This window comes from Mastigoproctus giganteus, chromosome 2, assembly GCF_048544385.1.
Source record: "Mastigoproctus giganteus isolate SK-2022 chromosome 2, ASM4854438v1, whole genome shotgun sequence".
NCBI lineage: Eukaryota > Metazoa > Arthropoda > Arachnida > Uropygi > Thelyphonidae > Mastigoproctus > Mastigoproctus giganteus.
The window spans coordinates 161,713,077-161,739,150 of NC_143576.1; the positions used below are offsets into that span (position 1 = coordinate 161,713,077).

The following is a 26,074-nucleotide window of genomic DNA, read 5'->3' on the forward strand; positions in this document are numbered from 1 at the left end:
ATAAGCCTAACTTCCGTTTAAAATAAAATAATGAAGTTACTGGTTAAAGAAGTAGAGCAAGATCATCTAGAGAAGAATGGCAATCACAATCACAGCATGGATTTGTTAAGGGGTGATCTTTTCTGACCAATCTGATTACCATGATGAAATAACAAAGGAACTGGATGCAAAAAATAATTTTTACATCATAGACTCAGTTAAAGGTTTTTTTAACACTGTCCTACAGAAAGAGTGTTGTATAAATTGGAGCATTGTGGCATTAGGAGCAACTTACTACTATGGATAAAGGGATGATTGAGTAGGAGAAGACAGAGTGGTTATCAGAGGGCCCTGTGCTGGGTCCATTGTTGTTTTCAGTATTCATTAATAATATTGATGAATAGGTTAATATCTTTTCAGATGATACAAAGTTGGAAGGGTGGTTAATTATAGATGGTATGATACTGCAACACAATGTGAAATGTGTATGGCAATGTGAAAAAAATTAGGCAGTTGGTTGAGAAGTGGCAACTGAAGTCTAACAAATGCTGGGTACTGCACATGGATAGCTGTAATCCCAAATTACTGTACACAGCTGGTACGGTAATTTGGGATTACTAAGGTAGTAGAGAAAAAAAAAAGACCTGGTGGTAATTGTGCAGTCAGACATGGAGTTCTCTGAACAGTGCAGATGGTTTACTAGGAGAGCTCAAGGGTTTTTATCCAAGGCATTTTTTCAGCAGGGATAAGGAGATAATTATTCTGCTGTATAAGGCAATAGTAAATCCACATCTGGAGTATTGCACATACAGGGTCCAGAAACCTCATTTTAGGAAGAATGTGGATCTGTTGGAATGGGTGCAGAGAAGAGCAAAAAGACTAGTGAGGGGAACAATAGGCAATAGGGTACTTTACCATGAAAGGATTCATTTCTGCTTAAGGCTTATTGGATTGAGTAAACTAAATGCTAATGGCATCCTTCTTGCTCAGACAACTCTCATAGGAGGACATAAATTTAAATTGAGGGAGGATGGTTGCAGAATAAATGTACAGGACTTTGCCTTCAGCCAGCATGTAGTTAATTGCTAGAAGAAATTTCTATCTAGTGTTGTGGAAGTGGGTAGTTTGAATAAATTTAAAGAACTAGACAAATTATCAGGGTGGGGATGGACAGGTGATGTGGAATGTTTTTTTTTGCTGATGTTGTTATAAGCTTGTTTCCTTATATCATTTACCAATACTAACTACTTTTGCTAATTAAAGTTATATGAGCTGGCCGTAGAGCACTTGCAGGAACAGAGAGAGAGAGAGAGAGAGAGAGAGCGAGCGAGCGAGCGATCATGAGCATGCTCCATGTTTGGGTATAGCTGGAAGGATATATGTTTGATTACAGTTGCAAAATTTTACTTTCACTGTGTAAAATTAAATATATTTTTGTGTAACTTAGGTTACTATCTACAAAAGAGATTAACCTTGGAACTTGTTTCAGAAGTTTTTGATTCAAACATGATAAAAATTTTATCACATTTTTGAATCAAATAGTTTAAACAGCTATATATTTGGACTATTTAATTCAAGTAAATTTGGTTCAATTCATAAGCATTCTAAGAGTATCTTATAAGGAATCTACCTTTTGGGATAGAGGTTATATCTTCGAATTCCTGAAATTTTAGGTCTTCTTTTATGATTTCTTTATTCAGTATAGAGTTGCATGTTCAGACAGTTTTCACAGTTAATCTTTTCCGTGAATAGCAACTTATTTATGAGCACAAAAAAAAAAAAAAATTAAAAAGATTTAATTCCACACAACCTTGGTAAAATTTTGCAACTGTGTCGTAATCATATTTTTTTTGGGAACCCAGGGGGGAAAAAAATCTGAGAAAAATAAGCCAAGGAATATACCTTATGGGATAGAGGATATATCCCCTATGTGCTCTTATTTAAAAATTGAAAAAGTGAATGAAACATTAATGTGGAACTTTTTTTTTAAATTATTATCTTATTTTTTCTTGGGTCCATATATATATATTTTTTTTTATTTTTATTTTTTTCTTTTGCTCTACTCAGAAACTAGGCATTTTCTGTCTGCCACTCCCAGCTGTTTTAAAGTGATGTCAAGCTGGTTACCAGCTCAAGTGTTGCAACTAACAAGAGCAGTTTCCATTTATTACAAACATTAAACATAAAATAACATTCTAACACACACACACACACACACACACACACACACACACACACACACACACACACACACACACACACACACACACACAACCTTGGTAAAATTTTGCAACTGTCATAATATTTTTTTTTGGGAACCCAGGGGGGAAAAAATCTGAGAAAAATAAGCCAAGGAATATACCTTATGGGATAGAGGATATATCCCCTGTGTGCTCTTATTTAAAAATAGAAAAAGTGAATGAAACATTAATGTGGAACTTTTTTTTTAAATTATTATCTTATTTTTTCTTGGGTCCATATATATATTATTTATTTTTTATTTTTTTATTTTTCTTTTGCTCTACTCAGAAACTAGGCATTTTCTGTCTGCCACTCTCAGCTGTTTTAAAGTGATGTTAAGCTGGTTACCAGCTCAAGTATTGCAACTAACAAGAGCAGTTTCCATTTAGTTATGAAGTTTACCAAAAATGATTTATTCAATTGTATTGAAAATGGAGAAAAATGTCGCCCTTCTTTGCATGGATTACAAGCATTAAATATAAAATAACATTCTAACACACACACACACTCACTCACTCTCAACATAACTCTTTTTTTGAAATTTTACTTTTGTTGTTTGGAATAATTAAATCTATTTTTTTATATGCGTATAAATTAGGTTGCTATTTACAGAAGAGTGGTTAATACGACAGAAGCTGCTTCAATAGCTTTTCTGTGCCGTTTTGCTAACCAAGATACAGCTTGTGTACATCATACATGCAATATACATATCACACACAAGAAATTGTTGCTTTTCTCCACAGCAAATTTGTGATCATTCTCATATTGAATAAATTAATACATCAATTATCTATTCATTAATGTTCAACATGATGAAACTAAAAGATTATTAACATTTTAGAGTATTAAAAAAATTTCTTAAAAATTCACAACTTTAATAATTATCTTTAATAAACTGATTAATTAATGCCGTGTTTTGATTTTGTACAGATACAGTAAGTGCTGGTTATAGTGATCACAATTGCAAATTGAATTTTGATTCTAATAAACAGAGATTCTTATAAGCGAAAATCAATGAATATTATATGGGTATAAAAATAAAGATATAAAGTACGAATTTACACTTTATTACCAATTAAATGATACGTGAAAATCATAAGAATATCTACAGGTTAGCAAAATACAAATAAATTATACTTACGTACATAGTTTAATTAATATACATATTAATTAAACATACCACTTTGTAATATGATTATAATTTAAAATACAGTAGTTACTTATTTTAAATTGCTTTAAATTACCACTACAAAGTCTACTTATAGATTTTTCAATATTGTATAACAGTCTATATTCACGATCACTTACACCAGTTTCTTCCAACGCTCTATTCAAGACAGCTTCACGAGTTTGCAAATTTTGTAACTGGAATTCTTTCGAGTTCATCCGCATTTTCCTCCCACTTGGCAAAATTATCAGTAACAGACTGAGCAATTTCTTCATCTGTTAAAGCCGTAGATCATCATCTATATCCATGTTTACCCATGTTTTCAGGCTTTTCAGCATGATCAGTATCATTGCTCACTTCTTAGCTTATCTGATAAGCTAAGAAATGAGCTGAGCTCACAGAAATTTGAAGTTTTCTATGCAAGAACAAGAACAACCAGTCTTAACTAAAATGAGATTCTCATTTTGACCAAAAATTGACATTGGTTGTTCTTACATTAAGTCATAGAATTAATTCACATTTTTTGGAGCAGTTGCTAATGCAGATTTTGGAAACTTGATTCCAAACACTCAAATTCACTGTCTGTTCACTGACATTTCTTTCTTCCTTCTTTTTTTTTTTTTCGGGTAGTAAAATTTAAAACGGTTAAAAAGATAAACATCAATCAATAACAAAGCACATGGCAAGTGCAAATTGGAACTAACACATGTGCAACTTTTTATGGAGTAAAAAGTTTATGAAGGTACAGGAATGAAGAGCATATTCCGAAAATTTATTTATTTTATTTTTTTTATATGATTGCAATTTCAGAAGGGGAAACACATTTCACTGTAATAACATAAAAACTCACAATTCCAGCTATCGGTGTTATCGCATATGCAACAAGATCGAGGTTACTACCCATTTATAATAGATTGTACAAACAAAAAAGCCCAATAAACCGAAACTGCAAATTGTTTTTATTGTTTTATGATTGTGACCTCCAGAAATGTGCCTTAGAAAAATATCGCAGGCTTTCAGAATTGATTCTTATAATTGAAGATGTGATTCTAATAAACAATGTAGTGAATTTTATTGATTTCAATCAGTTCTTTGAAATTTTATTCTCTAAAGTGACTGATTCTAATAACCAGTGATCACTATAATAGGTGCATACTGTACTTCTAACCTGTTCAAATTGAAATGGATGTATTTTGGTTGCTTGAATTTTACATTAACAAAGTTTTATTTTACTGTACATGTAAATTTCACTTATCGGTGTTTACTTCCTTCATTTTGAATTCAAAGTTGTTTGTTTTATTTTGGGAGAAAAGTAGCAATTTACTAGTTCTCTCTGGAATTGGGAGTATGTTTCAATACAGTAGTTGAAATCAAATAAAATTCGTACATTTCACTGAATTCGGTTTTTGATCATGGGAATCATTTTGTCTCCACTGAAGGCTTAAGGCCAAGTATTCAGCATTAAGGCTTGAACTTATGTTTAACTTGGAAACAATACCATTATCCAAACCAAATGCTATCATATTAGTATTAGCATTAGTACAGGCATACAATGCAAAAAAGCAAGCTTATGCAGCATCAGCCAAAAAAAAAAAAAAAAAAAAAGCCTCCCATTTCACCCACCATTCATTCCAAATGCCTGTCCAGCTCAGCCTTAATTTTATTTAGGCTATCAGCTTCCACAACAAAAGATAGAAATCTGGTCCACCAATCAACTACCCACTGGCTAAAGGCAAATTTCCACACATCTATTCTACAACTATCTTTCCTCAATTTGAAACTATGCCCCCTCAGGTTCTTAGTCTGAGCAAGAGGAAAAATCCCATCAGCATTCAGCTTGCTCAACCCATTCAAGGCCTTATACACCTCAATCAGATTACCTTGCAGGTGCCTACTCTCCAGGCCCTGCAATTTGCAGAACTTAAGCCTTTCTTGCTAAGAGCACCCCTTTGTTCCCCTCACCAATCTTGTTGCCGTTCTTTGTAGTCATTTCAACAACTCTACACCCTTCCTGAAATGAGGCCTCCAGACCTATACACAGTACTCTAGGTGTGGTCTGACCATTGCCTTGTATAATGGGATAATTACCTCCCTGTCCCTGCTAGCAAAATTCCTATATATCATTGACAAGACTCCATAACCTGCCCTGCCAGCCCGTCTGCACTGCTCAGTGAACTTCATATTTGACTGCACAATTATCCCCCAGATCTTTTTCACTTTCCAACTTCCCTGAGTGTAGTACCACACAGTTGGTATGTTGCTGTTTGGTTATTGCTACCCATATGCAATACTTTGCATTTGTCAATGTTAAACTTCAGTTGCCACTTCTCAGCCCATTTTCCCAACATATCTAGATCCAGTTGGAGTAGCATACTGTCTTTACTGTTGTTAACAACCCTGCCAACCTTAGTATCATCTGCAAACTTGGACATTAAACCTGATATATCTTCATCAATATTATTGATAAATACTGAAAATAACAATGGGCCCAACACCGAACCCTGGGGAACTCCACTAATAACATTTGTCCGTGAAGAGCAGTGTCCATTAATTACCACTTTCTGTCATCTCCTACTCAACCATCCCTTTATCCATTGTAGAAACTTACTCTTAATGCCATACCTATCCAATTTGTACAGTCTTCCATGTGCAACAGTATCAAAAGCTTTCCTGAAATCCAAGTATATGATATCAAAATTATTTTTGGCATTCAGTTCCTTTGTGACCACATCATAGTATCCAATCAAATTGGTCAGACAAGACCTCCCTTTAACAAACCAATGCTTGTCTTAACTATTACTGCAGTCTTGTCTAGATGATCCTGCAATGCTTCTTTAACCAGTGATTCCATTATTTTCCCCGGAACACAAGTTAAACTAACGGGTCTATAGTCAGTTTTGTCATCTTTTGAACCCCATTTGTGAATTGGCAATACATTTGCACACTTCCAGTCCATGGGGACCTCCCCTGAGTCCAAGGAAGCTCTCATAATTATGGCTAAGGGTTTGCTTACTTCCTTTGCTGCCTCCTTTAATATAACTGGATAGATCCCATCCACCCGAGATGCCTTCCTTATGTTTAACTTCAACAATTTCTCCTTCACTTCACTCTCAGTTATTACAAAATCACTTAGCTCCCTGTTAGAGTTTGAACTTCTGGCATTCCCCTCATTGAATAACTCATGTGTGAATGTAGATGCAAAATACCCATTCAGTTTATCAGCTACCTGAGCATGATCATCAGTAGTCAACCCAACTATGTTAAGGGTGGTCCAATCTGATTCATCCCTTTCCTTCTAGAGTTTACATAAGTAAAGAACTCTTTGCTGTTTTTCTTTGCATCCTTTGCCAAAGATTTTTTTTAATCTGCCTTTGCGTGACTTGATTACAGACAAGCTTATATCTGCCATAGTCTTCTGTGTCACCTGATAATTTTTATGCATCCCATACATTTTTCTTCTCTACCACGAGCCTCATTAATTCATTGACATCCATTTAGGCCTGAATCTTGAACAATATTTCTTAGTTGGAATGAAAAGCTTTGTAGCCTCCAAGATTAAGTCCCTCAAGGCTTCCCATTTAGAATTCAAAGTTGTTAACATCATCAGTTGATCCCACTGTACAGAATTTAAAAACTGTCTGAGACCCCAGTAGTCACCTTTATGAAAGCAAAAGTCCTTCACTTTATACCTTCATGGTAGTTATATCTTTAAGTAATTCCCATATCAGTACATTGTGATCACTGTCACCCAGTGGTTCCTTTATCTGCAAATTCTTAATGCATGAATAATCACAGCTGATAATCAGATCAAGAGTATTACTTCCTCTGGTTGCCTCTTGAACATGCTGCTGTAGAAAACGGTCATCCAATAAATCCAAAAAAGTCTTGCTAGTGTGCGAGTGACCAATCCACAAGTTCCAGTCAGTATCTGGAAAAGTTAAAATCCCTCATTATAAGACATTCTGATTTACTGGCCCACTCTATTTCTCTGCACAGTTGTTCATTATACTCATTAGATTCATTAGGCCTATAACACACACCTACTCTCATTTTTCATTTCCCAGTGCTTATGTCACACCAAACAGAGTCAACATTTCATTGTCCACCAGCATCAGTTGGATGCACTTCCTCAGATTTTTTAGTTTCTTGACTAACAGCATAACCCCTCTTCCCTTCCTGTCCTGTCTATTCTTTCTGCACACATTGTACTCCCAATTTCCAATTCTACACTGCTTTTATCTGTGTGATGTGTGTGACACCACGTCTCTGATATCCGAACAATATCTGCCTTTGATGTCCCGACTAGCACTTCAAGTTCATCAAATTTATTAACTATACTCCTAGCATTGGTGTACATGCAAGTATACATGCACCTGTTTCTACTTTTAGTTATCCTAACATAGCCCATTTATTTAATTGTTCCACTATGATTCCTTGAAATCTCCATTGTCTTGCTTTCCGTGCTTCTGCTCATTCCAATGGAAGCAGTGCAAGAATCACTTTTTCCTCTGCCTTCAGCCGCTGTTAACCTTTTTGTCTGTGTATCCCCCCAAGCTAGCAGTTTTCTAACCCACCTAACACTGCCTCGACGGCATCAGCAAATATTTGCATCCTTTCTATTTAAGTGTACCCCATCCCTGTAGAAGCAGCCTAACCTGTCAACAAGCACAGACCAGACTGAAAAAAATTCTACCCCTTGAGCCTTGCACAATCTCTCCAGGGTCGAATTGATCGACAAGGCTCTCATCATATACTTCCTCCTATCGTGTCTGGGCAGAGTTGCAGACACTCTCACATTCAACCCTAATTCGCAACTTTTTTTTCGACAATCATTGCATAATGAAGTGTGTGAAAGACATTGTTAACTAGCTTCATACCTACTTCTGTAGTATAATAAGGTAGTTCACAATATCTTTCATTAAGATGCCAAATAACTATGATGTAAAATTTCAGAAAATGCACAAGATTTTCAGTGTATTGTAAAATCTGAAAAGGTAACAACTTTTTCTTCTGTACTATATATAGGTGTAATTTTTCAATTTCAAGCAGGATGAAAAGTGATATAACCAGGCATTTACAAATAAATATGCATAATGCACAGCATTGCAGTGCATAGAAAGAAATGCAAAATAGATGTAGCATTTCATATGATGATGATAATGATGTCACATGTGCTGCATGTTTGTTTGCATGTTTTATCATAGAACAAAATCTTCTGAGTTGTTATTGGTCATGTGGGTGCATTGTTAAAATATGTTTCCTAATAAGAAAGTATTAAAAAATATATAGTTGTGGAAGAACAGAAACAACTGGCATTGTTATTGAAATTGCGAAGTTAGAAAAAGAGGTAGTGATGACTCTGAAAAATGGGACTCGGTGCTATCATTGGAAGGTATGCCATGTTATATCCTACTTGTTATTGTACCCTACAAGGTATAATATTGAACATCTTGTGAACAGCCTGAAAGTATGTGGGATTCCTTCAAAAATGACTTTCATCAACCGGTGAAATACCACCACTTTGCTTATTGGAGGCTTGAAGTGGCGAAACCCATGTTTAATCTCTAGAGCAAAGTTTCCGGCATCCCCCCCCCCATACTTCTCCTTCAACCCATGCACGGTACTAAGTACTATAGGTTTTGATACCTTTCGTGTTTGGGATTTTCATAAAAAAAAAAAAAAAAAAACTGTTTAGCTTTCAGTGTTGATAATGGGCTTCTTATGAAATTTTGTATGTAATCCTGAAAACTGGAATAGCCAGGGCATTAAAAGAGGAGATTGAACACTTGGTGGTAATATGCACTTTACATTGTACTGTATTTTTTTTATTTTTATTTTTTTTCTCGACAAAAACATCTGTTACCCTAATTTTTAAGCAGCTCTCATAGTGGAAACTGGCAAACTGCAGTTCAATACTGCCAATACCGTACTATATTTCTTTGTATTATTTTTCGTTTTTTTTTTTGTTTTTTTTTGTTATCATTCTTTTAGGCGGCTTTAAAAATGTTACACCATATTTAGTTATATATGGGAATATAATGTTTGATTGTGTTGAAAAGGCAAGCATATTGTGAATCAGCATGTTGAAAAGAAATTTCTCCCCCTAAGAAAATTATTATGAATAGAAGATGTATTTATAAAAGGACTTCAAAAACTAAGATTTTTTTCGAAATTTAACATCTGAAACAAAATATACCGTAGAAAAATTTTATACCAATTTAAATTAGTATAACACTTTTCTTTAAAAGAATCCTGTATCTGATGTGTTTACTATTGTTTTCTAGGCTTTTCTTTTTAGATTTTGTTAACCATTTAATGTTTTTTAAACATGTGACAAATCAAAAGCTGTCATTTAACTGTTTGTGGGAGATGTGTTCTTGGGAACACATCTCCCACAAACTGTATAGTTATCCTTCACTATAAAACTGAATATTTAAAGGAGTAACTCATACAAATGTGGACATAATGGTAACATGTGATCTTACGTGCACTTCATACCATGAGAGCTTATCATATACTAAAATGTACAACGGCGGATCAATAAGTAATGAACAATTACTCACACATGCATGTGCATAAAGGGGGAGTTTATGATGTACACTTATCATACTACCAATTATCCATTAACACACCTAATATTATTTTTCTGGTGTTTTTAGATCTAAAGATATGGATGGACAAAGTGACAGCCATTTCCAGCAATGGCTTATGATGGAGTTCCTGTTCAAATCGGGTGATCAGTTGGCCAGATCTATCCATTGAAAACTCTTGGCAGTCTATCTGTGGGGAAGCAGACATTTGATTGACATAATGCCCAGGGATCTCTCCAATGGTTCTAGGAAGGTGTAAAACCAATGAATATCAGAGAATGAAGTGAGAATGAAGAACTCATTGACCAGCTCATTTGAATGACAGGCGCATAACCACCAGACAAATGATGGATGCTGCAAAAACATCAAAGGGAAGTGTTTTTGCCATCAACAGACTGGGGTACAAAATAATCTGTTCTCTGTGGGTGCCCAAGCTGCTCGTGCAAAAGATGATGGCTGTGAGGAAAAAGATCTGTGAAGATCTTATGGAAAGGTTTGGTGCTGAGAGTCCTGAGTGCTTTAAAAAGGTCATAACATGTGATGAAACATGGCTCTTCCATTATGACCCACAAACCAATCAACGATCCATGAAATGGAAACACCCAACATCACCTGTAAACAAAAAGCCAAAACTTTCCAAATCATCGACAAAACTGATGGCCACCTTCTGGGATCAAAATGGCATCATTCTTATTGATTTCTTGGAAAGCGGAAGAACCATCAACAAAGAAAGATATTGCTTGTCCCTGGAAAAGCTTAATGGAGCTCTGAACAAAAGACCTGAACTGAGTCAGCAGGACATTAAGTTCCAAGATAATGCAAGCCTGCACACAGTACAGATAACACTGTCAAAGATTGCCCAGCTGGGTGGAGCATAATGCCTCACCCATCCTATAGCCCTGACCTGGCCCCATCAGATTTTTTTTATTTGGTAGATTGAAGGTGTGGTAAGGTGTTTGAGAGTCTCCTCCTGATTCTTCAAATGTCAGCCTCCTGATTTTTACCAAAAATCAGGAGGCTGACATTTGCATTCACTGCCTGGAAAGAATGCTGGAGAAAATGTAGTGAGTGTTGGTGGTTCTCTGAATGATATTTTCACAAAGTTGAAAGATTGTATTTATGTATATGAAGTATGATTGCATTATCTCAGATAATAAAGACAGCTTATGGTGCATTACTTATTGACCCACCCTTATATAAGTGACATGCCTTATTTGGTGCAGTGTCACCATATGTCAGCCAGTAAAACTGCAAATACAAGTCTAGTACAAAAAAAAGAAATGAACACGGAATTCATCATTTTGAAGCATATATTTATTGCAGGAATATTACCTCAAAACAGTCATTTAAAACTATCCAACATGATTTTTGTAGGCAATTTCAATTTTATGAGGTACCATCAAAATCTGCATTATGGAAGTTAGTAAAAATGCTCAGGAAGACTGAGAATGTGAGTGTTGTGACTGAGGAACATTTAATACATTATGTAAGACATTATGAGGCTTGGCAGATGTGGAATGTCATGTGGCAGTTGTCATGCAGCAGTGAGAAATTAAACCTATTTCTGGACAAAGTGCATATGTAGCAATTTTTGCCATCAGACTGTGGAAGATATTTTAATTCTAAGATTGATTTTGTTGGGTAGGATTATAACCATATCTATAAGCATCCCATTATGAATTTATACTATGTATATTTGCATTAAAAACATCAACTGATTGATTGACTTTTTTACTATTATGATATTCATTATTTATTTTTAGATATACACTTAGCTTTTCTGCTCACCCAAAATGTAATAATTAGATAAAAGTGTTATAGTTTTATCAGAATAGCATCTGCAATAAAAAAAAAAAAAAAAAAACTTTCCCAATCATGTATGCTTTTCCCATTGCCAAAAAGTGACTATCCATTTCCATTGATTGTTAATTGTAACCCAATAGTAGTGTGTGACACCTCACAGATGGTGCCCGTCAAAAATGCCGACCGGGCTAGCCGGGTGGGTAAAGTACCTACCTAGCAACCCAAAGGTCGCGGGTTCGAATCCCGCCTCGGGCTTGGATCAAAGTACTGCAAAAACCTTGGGAGGTGCATCATGGCCACAGAAGCTGATGCGCCAACAACTACTACCAAAAAAAAAAAAAAAAAAACGTCAAAAATAATATCCCTATGCTAACTAGTTACTCAATGATTAAATTTCTGAAATTTTTTCTGCCTTCTCAAACTTTTATTGCAACAGTTTCTGGAGTAATTTTCTTAACAGTTTTCATATGGAAATTGGGCACGAGAACCTGTCAGGTGCCCAACACCATTTTTGTAACTACAATTTAATGGTGCCCGTAAAACCTATATAACCATCACAACCACCTTAAAAACAAGGTGGCAGTGATTGGTTTACGGGCAACTGTGTGTACTGTACCGAGAAGTTGCACTGGTTAACTGCTATCTATGTGTCCACAGCCATTGGCAAAGATTAAAGCATATTCCCGATCCGGACATTGGCTCTGATCAACCTGTTTTCTACTGTAAGCACCCGATTAGAGAATTAGGAGAGAATGATTTTCCTCTTTCCTTTAGTGAAAGAGTAATCCACACTTTCACTAAATTTCATCTATCTCTGTTTACATGGTAGATATAAGTGGTCCCTAAATCAGTTTTGTTTTAGCTGCTGTGCAAGTAACCTTACAACTAAGAGGAAATCCATGAGTGTAGTGGAAAAAGTGGAAGTGCTTAATAATGTAGATCAAGGTGTTAAAAAGAAAAAAGAAATCACTTTAAAATTTGGTGTCCCTGCCAGTATCATGTCAGCCATTCCAAAAAACTGTGTTTCAATTCTCAAACTGTTTGAGGAAATGGGAACCCTTCAGAAACATGCAAAATTATGCCTGTACGAAGATGTAGATGATGCTAATTTTAAGTGGGTGAAGTTTATCGAGACCAAAACATGCCGATATCAGGACCATTAATAAAAGAAAAGGCTATGGAGTACGCATCTTTTCTGGTGCATAAAACAGTTCTGGTTGGCTGAACAAATTTAAAAAGCACCATAGCTTACTCGAAAAAGTTATTTCTGGGGAAAGGAGTTGTAATTGAAGAAGACCGTTGGAAAGAAACAGTTTTGAAAAAAAATTATGGAGGACTATGAGCCAAAAGACAATCAACGTTAATGAAACAGGTCTATTTTTAAATATTTGCAGAACAAAACACTGACTTTTAAAGGTGATAAATGTTTAGGTGGTAAAAATAGTAAGGAGAGAATTACAGTCTTGGTTGGTGAATATGGCTGGTAAATGAAAAAACTAAAGCTTTTGGTAATAGACAAAAGTAAACAGCCCCGATGTTTCAAAGGAGTAAAGTCATTAGAGTTGAACTACAACAAAAAAATCTTGTATGACAAGTGAAATTTTTGAACAGTGGATGTTAAATTTCAATAGAAAGAAAACAGAAAAATCATGTTGATTGTTGACAACTGCCCTGCCAACCTTAACTCAGTAATTTTGAAACAAGTGTGAAGCTTGTTTTCTTCCCTCTGAATAAACTGTAGCCAATGCACCAAATCATTATCAAGAATTTGAAAATGCACTGCCAAAGGCACATACTGAAAAAAAAATTATACTGAAAATAGAAACCAACCAACCTATAGATTTTGTTATAGATTTGCATATCAGAGTTAGCAAAAGTGTGGAGTCAAGATGTGATGGAAACAATGATTAAGAATTGTTTTGCAAAAGCAGGTTTTGCTGAAATGCCAATTAACAGTGATGAGAGGGATGAACTACTACACGATATTGAGCAAACTCCAAGCGAGAGGTTTGGTTAGTGGAGAAATTGTTCTTGACGAATTGTTCTATAATGATATCACAGTAGCTGAATATCCGAGTGACTCCAACATTTTGGAGAGTATTCAAAGAACTAGTGCCAAATCGACGATGAGGGCAATATTAACCTTCCAAACATGAAGTGTTGGCAGCATTTGAAACTTTGTCTCGAGGCCTTCAGTGTGAAGAAAATGTAACAGAAAATATATTTGAGTGTTTAAACAAATGCAAACTTTTTATGAACAATGAACACGATTTATAAATAGGGGAACGATATCTTATATAACACGAACCGAATTCACTTATGCACGATTCGCCTTTGTGTTTACAAGAAATGGCAGTCGAACGCAGAATCATCCCAACCAAACGCAACACAATAGGAATGAAGAGAAGATTCTGAAAATGTATTTATGTTTCTTATATCAGTGAAGGGGGAACACATTTCACCATAATAACATAAAAACTCGCACAATTCCAGATATTGGTATTATCGCAAATGCAATTAGATCGAGTTTACTACCAGTTTATAACAGATTCCACTAGCAGAAACGCAACTGGAAATTGTTTTTATTGTTGTATGGTAGTAACCCCTAGAAATGTGCATTAGTAAAATGTGAGGTGTTAATAGTGTATCTCTGCCTTTACGGTGTTGTTTATTCAGTTGCTACTAGTAAATTGATAAGAGGAGTTTACCTCAATATAGTACGTGGAACACTTCCGTATGATACCCTCCAGAAATTAAAACGAAAAAATCGACAACTTACCGGTACATTAAAGTAAAATATAAATAATTAAAGTGAAATATAAATAATTAAATAATCAATTTAACACAATTCAAAATCAATTCAAAACAATTAAAATTCAAATTAACGCAATTAAAAGAATCTAACGAAAATATTCAAAACGATTTTCCTTCCTGAAGCTGACAATGCTTTTCGACCGACTGTCGTGTTCACAGGAATGAAAATTATCGAATCAGGCTAAACCTGCAACTTAAATAGTGATTATGTGTCTTCGCGCATGCGCGTAAAGGTCCACGCATCGGAGATCAAATATGGCCGCCGAACATTAACAGAATTCTCGTGTAATTTAATTTCAACGGTTTCTGCAATTAATAGTCGCGTATAATTACGTTGAACGTTAAGTATTTTGGCCTCGTTAAATAAAAAAGTATGTTTTTCGTTAATGGCATGAAAGGCTAATTCTGACGCTGCTGAACGAGAAGCACGAACAGAGGCTTCGTGTTGATTTACACGGATATTAAGAGAAAACCGCGTGGAACCCTGATAAGACGAGTCGCAATCACCGCAAGAAATGTTGTATACTAGATCATTAATTTGTGTTGCGAACGCCGAAAGAACCGAGCGATTGTTCAGTATAGTGTGTAACTTCCGTATAGGCCTAGCTATAATTTTAAATTCGGTATCTTTAAAGAATCTGTTAAGCTGTTTGTGCCACTGTTCAACATATGGGACAGAAATAAAGTATTTTTTGATATTACTATTGTTGATTGGTGCAGTATTTTGTATCCTATCCTTAGCTTGTACCCTAATTCGATTTATTGTGTTAATGGGATAACCCCTGTTCAAGAATCTGCTAGTTAATATTTGTATTTCTGAGTCTAAAGCAGAATCCGTCGTTGAATATTTATAGGCATTTAGAAATTGATTAAAGATAATCGATCTTTTGTAGGTGAACGGGTGGTAGCTATTATAATGTAGAAGCATACCGGTGTTTGTGGGTTTTCGATAGATGCTAAATTGTATTTTGTTCGAGTCCCGGGTAAGCGTGAAATTTAGAAAGTTTAATGACTTAGTATCCGTATCTTCCCTTTCCAATGTAAATTTGAGTCTAGAATGAATATTGTTAAACGAATGTAAAATATCTTGGATAGTACTACTATCGGTAATAACTAGAACATCGTCTAAACATCATTTACATTGGAAAGGGAAGATACGGATACTAAGTCATTAAACTTTCTAAATTTCACGCTTACCCGGGACTCGAACAAAATACAATTTAGCATCTATCGAAAACCCACAAACACCGGTATGCTTCTACATTATAATAGCTACCACCCGTTCACCTACAAAAGATCGATTATCTTTAATCAATTTCTAAATGCCTATAAATATTCAACGACGGATTCTGCTTTAGACTCAGAAATACAAATATTAACTAGCAGATTCTTGAACAGGGGTTATCCCATTAACACAATAAATCGAATTAGGGTACAAGCTAAGGATAGGATACAAAATACTGCACCAATCAACAATAGTAATATCAAAAAATACTTTATTTCTGTCCCATATGTTGAACAGTGGCACAAACAGCTTAACAGATTCTTTAAAGATACCGAATTTAAAATTATAGCTAGGCCTATACGGAAGTTACACACTATACTGAACAATCGCTCGGTTCTTTCGGCGTTCGCAACACAAATTAATGATCTAGTATACAACATTTCTTGCGGTGATTGCGACTCGTCTTATCAGGGTTCCACGCGGTTTTCTCTTAATATCCGTGTAAATCAACACGAAGCCTCTGTTCGTGCTTCTCGTTCAGCAGCGTCAGAATTAGCCTTTCATGCCATTAACGAAAAACATACTTTTTTATTTAACGAGGCCAAAATACTTAACGTTCAACGTAATTATACGCGACTATTAATTGCAGAAACCGTTGAAATTAAATTACACGAGAATTCTGTTAATGTTCGGCGGCCATATTTGATCTCCGATGCGTGGACCTTTACGCGCATGCGCGAAGACACATAATCACGATTTAAGTTGCAGGTTTAGCCTGATTCGATAATTTTCATTCCTGTGAACACGACAGTCGGTCGAAAAGCATTGTCAGCTTCAGGAAGGAAAATCGTTTTGAATATTTTCGTTAGATTCTTTTAATTGCGTTAATTTGAATTTTAATTGTTTTGAATTGATTTTGAATTGTGTTAAATTGATTATTTAATTATTTATATTTCACTTTAATTATTTATATTTTACTTTAATGTACCGGTAAGTTGTCGATTTTTTCGTTTTAATTTCTGGAGGGTATCATACGGAAGTGTTCCACGTACTATATTGAGGTAAACTCCTCTTATCAATTTACTAATATTATTACCAACGTAGAACATATTGAGTAATACAGCTCTGATTCATACTATCTAATTCAGTTGCTACACGCGCGCAGCTTTGTTTATGTGTATCAAGCGTGCCTCCTAATTTTGTAATTTTGCTTTATTCCCTAAAAATGAGTAAAATACTTAAAAGGTGTGAAAAGGAAGCATCCTGGTGAAGACACTACAGAATCAGAGAAAAAGAAAAGCAATATCGATAAACAGAGGCGGACTGGGTCAAAAATTCTTTCCTGGGAAAATTTATAGTGGCCTCATACTAGCATTTATGGCCAAAATCACACCGGCCTCCGGCCAACCGGGGTTTCCCCTGGTAAGACTTATGGCCAATCCACCTCTGTCGATAGAGAAAAAATATGAAATTGTGAAACGCTTTGAGCGAAATAAAAGATCATGTGATATTGCACATGCTACAGACCTAAATGAGGCAATGCCGAGAATTACAAAGAATGCAGAGAAAATAAAAACAACTTTCATAGCAGGAACAACTCAAAGTGTAATTAAAATCCATTAGATTAAGACACAAGAATTGGAAGAGATGGAATGGCTGTCATCTGTTTGGATAGAAAATCAAACAAAAAACAAGTTTGCTTACGATAGAAGCAAAAGCATTAGCAATATTTTATTACGTAATAGTCGTAATAAAATACGTAAGTATTTTATTACGATTATTTATTGTGTTTGGTAATGTTTTGGTTACAAATGTGTATTTCAGTCTTGGGTGGTCGGCACCTAACCCTGTTTTTCCCATAGGGCCTGTTGTTCATATTGCATGATTTTGCATTGCACGAGAGTTTCTAGAAACACAACTATCGTGCTATACGAGGACTGACTGTACATGGTTTTAAATTTCACATGCCACGAAGAGTGCCCACCAAATTTGAAATAAATTTTGAAATAAGCCTGGAAATAAACTAATAGTATCAAATAAACATATACATATATGCACATATGTAATTTGAAATTTCATGCACTTAAAGATCCTTTAAATTAGAACGTGAAAGAGACTGAGAAACTGATGTTTCTATTTTATGTTATACATTTTCTTGTAATTTTTTAAAACTAAATTAATGTTTTTTAAAAAGTTACATACAGTATCAATCCATTAAAAAAAAAAAAAAAAATTGGCATTTCAAGAATTCAAAAAATCCCATGTTTTCCAAAAAAAAAAAAAAAATTATAAAAAATGGGACCTATCAAATGCCCCATAACCACTTTTACTAAAAATGGGGACATTTGCCACTGCCAGGTTAATTTGTTTTTCTTGTCAAAAATATAAAAACTGTTATAGCAATAAGCCTTTTAAGAAATATCACTATATAAAATCATATATTTTTATAGGACATGGAGAATAAAATCCGCAACACCTTGAATGAAATCTATTTTGGTAAAACCAAGGACATTGTCAATGGTCTAAGGACAGTGCAGTCTCTCTCTGATGAGAAACAGCAAAGAGCTTTGAGGAATGACCTAGCACAGGCATTGCAGAAAAGACAAGTTAAAAGTGAAAACTGAGACAATCATACTGTATTCTTATTCTCTTTTTTGTTTCTGAACATTTTAGACAGTAAAATTATGTATAGTAGCTAAAGGTGTCTTGCTACATATTTTGTTCTCTATTTTATATATTATATTCCTTTAAAATTATTGAGCTCAACTGAAGTTGACTTGCATTGTGATATAGGGTATGTTTTAAGGGTTTTGTTAGAGGTATGTATGTCAGAGATTCAAATATTTTGTTGCATGCTTCAGTTCCAAATATTCTTTAATGCTGATATACAGATTTTTATTCTGTTTAATTTATCATTCTTAAAATAAAGAATCCAAATTGTAACAATTTCATGACTTTTGTTCTGTATTCTTCAATTGATTATATTTGAATATCAGTATTTTATATTTAATTTATTAAATATTTTTTATGACTAATCTCCCATATTTATAATTTGTAGAGCTCTGTTTGAGTGAATTAATATTAAGTGCTTTTAATTTACACTTCAAAGTGTTTTTTTCTCTTTCTGGTAAAGAAAATTACTTCTTTCATTTAAATTATGTTTATAAAGTTTCTAATTTCTTTGTACTTTTAGTATGGATTCTGTTAACATTATTGAAAGAGTTAATGGTTACACATGGTTATTTGGGCAAATGTTATTTGGTAAGCATCTTAGAATTGTATAAATAAAATCATCTGGTAGATGCAGCTGCCAGATTTCCCTTTTGTACACTTACATTCCGAACAATTCTTACATTCTGATCACATATTGCTGCTGGCTAGTAATATCTAGTGCATTTGTATTTATCATTCTAGTATAATAACTTCGATCCTTCTTCCACTTTGCTATATTTCTGTTTTGTCAGCAACTGTCATTTGTTTACTGTTATATGGACAAAAGTGCAAAATGATAAATTTTTAAATCTTTGTTTGCAATTAGTAACATTAGAGAACTATAATGGTTTCAAAATAGAATGCATTCCATGCTGAAAGAATTACAATAACATAATACTGAAAAAGGAAAGTGGAGCACATAATTCTCTACTTTCCTTTTTCAGTATTAATATTCAATATTTATTTCAAGTAGTCACTACAATATATTGTGGTAAACAAATTTGATAGAGAATATTATTGTAGCCAGTGTTAAATTATTTGATTTAAGTTATATTAGTTTTTTTTAATTACTTTTTTCATGTAAAATGATATAAATTGACTTTTGTCTGGTAATTAGTATGGGAAAGAAGGCACTTCATAGTAGTTTTTCATTTTTTAAATGCCATATTGAGATTTATCTCTAAAGGTGCTATTCTGAAAAATTTATTATTTTAACAGAAATTGTTTTACTTAAGTCCTTCAATTTATAACTCATTAATTCAATTCATTTGAAACATGTTAACGTTTCCTGTGAATTGAATTGAATTGTACCCTATAAGAGTTTGAATAAATACTATCAAAATATGTGTATATACATACTAAAACTTAGATAAAACTGGTTAATATTCAATTTTAATAATTTTGATAATCTAATATAGGATAGAATTTTTTGACTTCTTGCTATAATTATGTTTGGTTACAGATGAAATCTGTATCTTGAGAGGTGAAAATCCTTGAACAGCATAGCATTTTGCCACATAGTTAATTACATGTGTTCTGTGCTTATTGAATATTCTATGCAAGATATCAAACTGTTATTGATGACGAGAAAGTTACAAATAGAAAGATATTTCATTTAATATCACATTTTGTTTTATTTAAAAATATTCCACACCACAAAGGTGCTAAAAATGCTTACCCGCCATTCCAGTTCATCACAGTATCTTCAATATGTTCACTGAATAGTAAAAAAAAAAAAAAAAAAAAAAAAAACATTTTAAATGCAATATTCTTAAAATATTGTATACTATCTTTGTTTTTCTGTTTTTAGGTATTATTTTATGTTTTTGGAGCAATTTAAATTTTTTTTATCTGGTTGAAAGGCTTTAATTATATCACTAATGTTCCCCCTCCCCCTTTCCTGTTCAAGATATGTTTTATAGATTTACTTTTTCTGAAAAGCAGAATTATTCATATTTATTTTTACAGTTTTTTTTTTCTCTCAGTATTCACAGAGGTTTACAGTTTGGATTTTAAAAAAATCAGGTAGTGTTAAGCATTCATCATTATAACTGAAATAAGAACGAGTGTTCCTAAAATAATCTTATGGTTTATTTTTGTATGTTAAAACAGACCAATAATAAGAGGGAGTTGCTGCTGACCTTTTAAAAATGCTTTCATAAAGATATCCTTTTCGGTAAAAATCGAAATTTATATAAATTGTTTTATTGTCAAGTTGCAGAATTAAACTTCCTTTTTCACATTAGGCTACTTTTTCTGTTTATTAAATATAAATGCTTGCTTGTATTGGAGTTCTTATTCTGTGTTACTTAATTGATTTTTGTTCATCACATACTTCTTTTCTTCTGATTTCTACATTTCTTCTGATTAAAAAGTTGCACTTAATAATGAAATCTGACAGTAAGAATTTTGGAAACTTGTTATGAAGAAAAGTAAAAGCTCTGTTTGAAAAACATTACTCCTAGATTTGCTTTAAGTTCTATAAATTATTTCAATTTTTGAAAATTATTTATAAATAAATGCTGTTAAATCTTGCATGCTTCAAAAAATAAGAGATAATAATGTTACTAAAGCAACAATGCAAATGAATGCATAATCAATCTGCTTGTTGTGCTAGGTTTTCTATTTATCAAATCTTATTATTCAAATAGAATTAATTTTGAAAAATTTGTAAATATAGTAATCACTGTATGTTATATGTTTGTGCATGAAATACATTATTCAGAATAAAGTTAATGTTTTATATATGATGTACTTAGAACTGATTTTATTCTACCATGAAAAAAGTGAAATGCAAATTACCAAAGGCTTTGTGTTTAAAGGAAAAAAAAAAAAAAAAAAAAGGCAGAGTATACCATTTTGGTGTAGACCTCTAGAACTTTCAGAGGTAGTGTTATGTTTATATTCACAGTGTTGAAATATTGACTGCCTACCTATTAACCTGTTGGACCTTCTCAGTCACAGACAATAACATCTTGAACTTATGGATATCATGAGATTTTACTCATATCAAGAGATGGCCTGCCATTTTGCCAAGGATCCATGAGTACAGTATCTTCACTTGTGTCTCATGCCACAGATTAGTGGAAGTGCAGTCTTTAAAATGTTCTGCATGTCTGGTCTGGTGGCACAGTATACAACCATTGGGAGTAACAGAAACATTGATGAATGTACTTTATCAACAAATGTTTAGATAGCCCATAGCTATCAATCAGATGTTGTTGCACTGGTATCTGAAGACTTCCAAAATAACATACTCCAAACCACAAAATTGCCGCTAACAGCTTTCAGTGTTTGAACCATGCATATTTATTGAATGATGTTGTTTCCACTATGTGCTTTTGTCTACTTCTGGCAGAGTTTAAATAGAAATATAATTTCTCAGGCCAACACACTTTTTTTTAAATTCAGTTTAAAATTTCTTGTCACTCAGTGATATGGGATTAGCTGAAGAAGTGGAGGAGGCATGTCCACTGTTATAAACCATGTAACGAGGATAGGTTACATTGTCCTACAGGAAATTGGTCTGATTGCATGGATTTGTACTGACAGGTGAGCATCACGATTATATAATTGGTCTATTAGTATGCACTCAAATATCACTTCATTTCACATCCATTTTCTGTTTCTGCCTCTTGTTTGCAATGCCTGGGTGATGCCATTAGTTTGTTAATAAAATACACTACCATAACAGCTCTGGAACGGCATTTGACATGAATGTTTTGTAAGGACTGAGATGGGCACTTATCCTCCCAACAGCAGCCCTCTCTCTCTCTCTCTCTCTCTCTCTCTCTCACTCATACAAATAACTGCATTTTCCTATGCATGGTCCAGTTATCAGTTGTTCATATTCTATATTTTAGCATATTCTTGAACAAGAATACTGCAAGTAGCGACTCAGTTTATTCTTTGCTATGTTGGAATGGTTTGTTCTTCAGTCCTCCATGATAATACAGGTGACCCCCGCTTAACGCTCATAATTCTTTCCAGAAAAACAGAGTGCTAAGTGAATCCGCGCCAAGCGAGCGCTGCATTCCCGTAAGGTAACATGTGTATTTGTGAGTTGCAGTCGGTGCCATAGGATATTTTCTAATCAATAATAAACGGCAGTGAAAAGATGGACAAATGTCGGTCAAAATATTTAATATTCAAATATTTGTACATATAAAATATTCTGCATTACATACGTATATAATTATGTGGTAACTACTTACGTATCAAAATTAAACTTAAAATTCCAATTAAAATAATGATTTTAATTGATTTAATTTAATTGATGAATTTAATCATGAAAAATGTGTCGATTTTGGGTTGAACTTTGGCCCTCTTCCAAATAAACTAAAAGAGGTATTAATTTTAAATCCCCTGCAGCGTTACCACCCAACAATAAAGTAAACCAATCCTTCGCCGCTTTGAAACCTGGCATGTTTTTTTCTTCTTTCAATATGAAACTTCTTTTAGGCATTCGTTCCCACAAAAGTCCTGCTTCATCTATGTTATAAACTTGTTGAGAAGTATAACACACAATACCCCTTTTCAAAAAATAATTTTAACAAGTTCTTTTTGAAAGTTTCAGCTCCTTGATCTGCACTTGCAGCTTCTCCCTGAATTTTAAATCTGTTTAACCAGCCCTTACTATTTTTAAATGAGTCCAATTTCTTTTTTTTTTTTTTTTTAGGTGAGTTTTCTTCAGATCATCATATAGGCTAATCTCTCTCTCTTTTTTATTATTTATAATATTTAACTTAACTGAATTCTGCATTGGATATTATCTTCAATAAAATTAGTCTTTCGATTTCAATCCTAATAGCCGGCCTAGTCCTAGTTGCTTGCAGTGGAATAGCTATCTTTCCCACTGCTAAAATTAATTCTTTATTTTTTTATAATTGTTCTTACAGTTAAACTTGCAAGTCCTAAATTATGGCACACATCCGCTTGTCTTTGACCGGAATTGATTCGCTTCAAAACGTCTAATTTAATTTTCAAATTTAGTAGTATTTTTCTTACATTTATAGTCTTCGTACTGCACTCAGATGCTGTTGCTTTTTCATTCTTATTGGCCATTATTAACTCTTCGAAAATGTAACTGCGTTGGTTGCATTAATTATGATACAACGTTCAAGTAAACTGTCCGTTACGCACAATGTCTAATACTGTACTGAGTGATGACTAGACTTCGGATAAATGCATATAACGCAAATATTACAAGCAATATACTTGATCGTTTTTTAAAATGTTGATCTTGGAACTGCAATTAAATTAGCAGGCCAGAGAATTTCACTGAACGTGGGAATATTTCTCAAGTCGTCGTGGGAAACGTTTTAACCGTATTTTTATATTCATTTTCAAGCTATGGACTCCATCAAATGAAACGATTTAGTTAAATATGCCAAAAATGCAATCTGTAAAAGAGCGTTATAGTGATCTGTGACAGCGTTATAGTCAGATACGGATTATAATATAAGAACAATGTTATAACGAATCGGCGTAAAGCGAACCGCGTTATAATGGGGTCCTGCTGTATAGGCAATTCAACCACTAGAAGATAAGTGGATTTGAATATTGGAGTTTCCCTTTTTGGTAGGTCTGAGTTATAATCCTCTAGATAAGTGTTTCCCAAACATTTTTGTTTCAGACACCTTTTGGCTTCAAAAAAACCTTGGATCCTAATATCCTTGTTCACATATAGTGTGTCCAGATGTTGGGTATCCAGAATTACAAATTTATATCTCAGAACTGATTTATTATATGTTTACAATCTATCTTTTTCAGATTTAAACAAAATACAGTATAACTGAATAATAAACTGTCACTATCTGAGTATACATTCAATTGTACCTCATAGGCTACTAGTGTGAAGAATGGTGTTATTTTTTCATCTCGCAAAGTCCTTTAAAGTTGGGTGTGATTATAAACAACTGAATTCTCATGTTGGGTGCCTGTAACGATATTTAAAATTTGTTGCCACCTACCTTGAAAATCCAGCTTTGCATAGATAAGTTGTGGGAAACAGAAGAAGTTTTAGATACTTGTGGATATTCTTGAAGATTTTACCAGAATTCAACCAGAGGAAGCTCACTGAATTTCTGTTTCTAGCTAGTATAAGATGTAATAGCCATCAAACGCTTGTCATTTTCACAGACATGCCATCCGGTTTCTTTCAAACACAAAATAGATTTTGGATCTGGGTAGCATCATCAGCAGAAAATGAGAAGTATTTCTGAAACACCTGTTGCAAACCAATTAAATGGACCGTGCTACCATAAATAGTTTCTTCCAGGCTAGATTCCATTTCTATCAAAAAGTCATTCAGAATTCATACTGCCCTTTTTCTACATACCTCTTCCAAAATTCAAGGTGCCCCTGTAGCCAGGTGGGCAGAAGCAGCAGTGCGTAGCACATGCTTCTTGATTTGACCGGGTTCGAGCCCGTGACCACCAAATACGGAAAGGTCGGAATGACCAGCGTATATCTCCAGAGCAATATGGCCTTCGTTGCTAATGCTCCTAAAAACCAAATAACAACAACAGCCAAAATTCAAGTTTACATTGAAAAGACTCAATTCTGTCCCTTGTTGTGATATTCACAACAAGGGACAGAATTGACACTTATTCCTTGACATGTGAGATTTAGTTCATTAATTGTAAAAATGTATGCTAAGTATTCCAATTTCTGCAGCCAAGGTGTATTTCCAAACAGTGAGAAAGATAAAATGAGAGCTCAATAAAAAAAATAATAAATTTCCAAGTGAAGTTCAAAAACTCTAACAAGAACTTTTCCCCTAGAAAGCCACCTTATTTCTGTATGACGCAGCAGCGTTGTGTGTTCACTACCCATTTCTTTGCAAACCAACTTAAACACTGCTATTAAGTGACCTAAATTTAATGTGGTTCACTATATTAACAGCATCAATCAACAGTTTTTAGGTCTTTCATCATTTTGGTGACATGCACTTGTTGATAGAGCACACAGTGACTGCTTGAACAAGATGCCGCCAACTCTTTGATACGTGCCACTATCCCTGCCGTTTTTCCTGTAATTGCTGTGGCCCATCAGTGCACACATCACTCTTTTCTCAACTGATTTCATGTTCTATCATGTAACTGTTTATGCCATTAAACATTCCTTCTCCAGTCGTGCGACTTTTAAGAGATTTACAGAGCAGTAAATCTTCCTTGATTTTTGTTATGGAACAAGAAGTACTGCTAGCCTTGACATGTCTGTTGATTTGTCAAGTTGCAACAAAAAAGCAAAGCTGGATTTAAGCCGTGAAACCAATTGTTTTTCTATATCTGCTGACAGATCTTAAATGCAACATTTAGCATTAGCATTTGAGGCATTTGATGCAAGAAAGCAAGCTTATGCAGCATCAGCCAAAAAAAATAAATAAATAAATAAAAATAAAAAAATAAATAAAATAAATAAAAAATAAAAAAAATAAATACAAAAAAAAAAAGAAACCACTTCCACTTCACCCCTCTGTTTGTTCAAAATACCTGCCCAGCTGAGCCTTAAACTTATTTAGGCTATCAACTTCCACGA

At 34.0% G+C, this 26,074-nt stretch overlaps 1 protein-coding gene across 1 annotated transcript in view; it reads left to right on the forward strand.

The window, feature by feature from the left end:
* The window catches only part of cpb (F-actin-capping protein subunit beta), a 119,433-nt gene extending 100,578 nt beyond the window's left edge, over positions 1–18,855 (forward strand). The window contains exon 7 of the mRNA XM_090368750.1: positions 18,271–18,855. Coding sequence (XP_090224876.1) covers positions 18,271–18,444 — 174 coding nt within the window. The 3' untranslated portion in view covers positions 18,445–18,855. The remainder of the gene's footprint in view (positions 1–18,270) is intronic.
* The last annotated feature ends 7,219 nt before the right edge of the window (positions 18,856–26,074 follow it).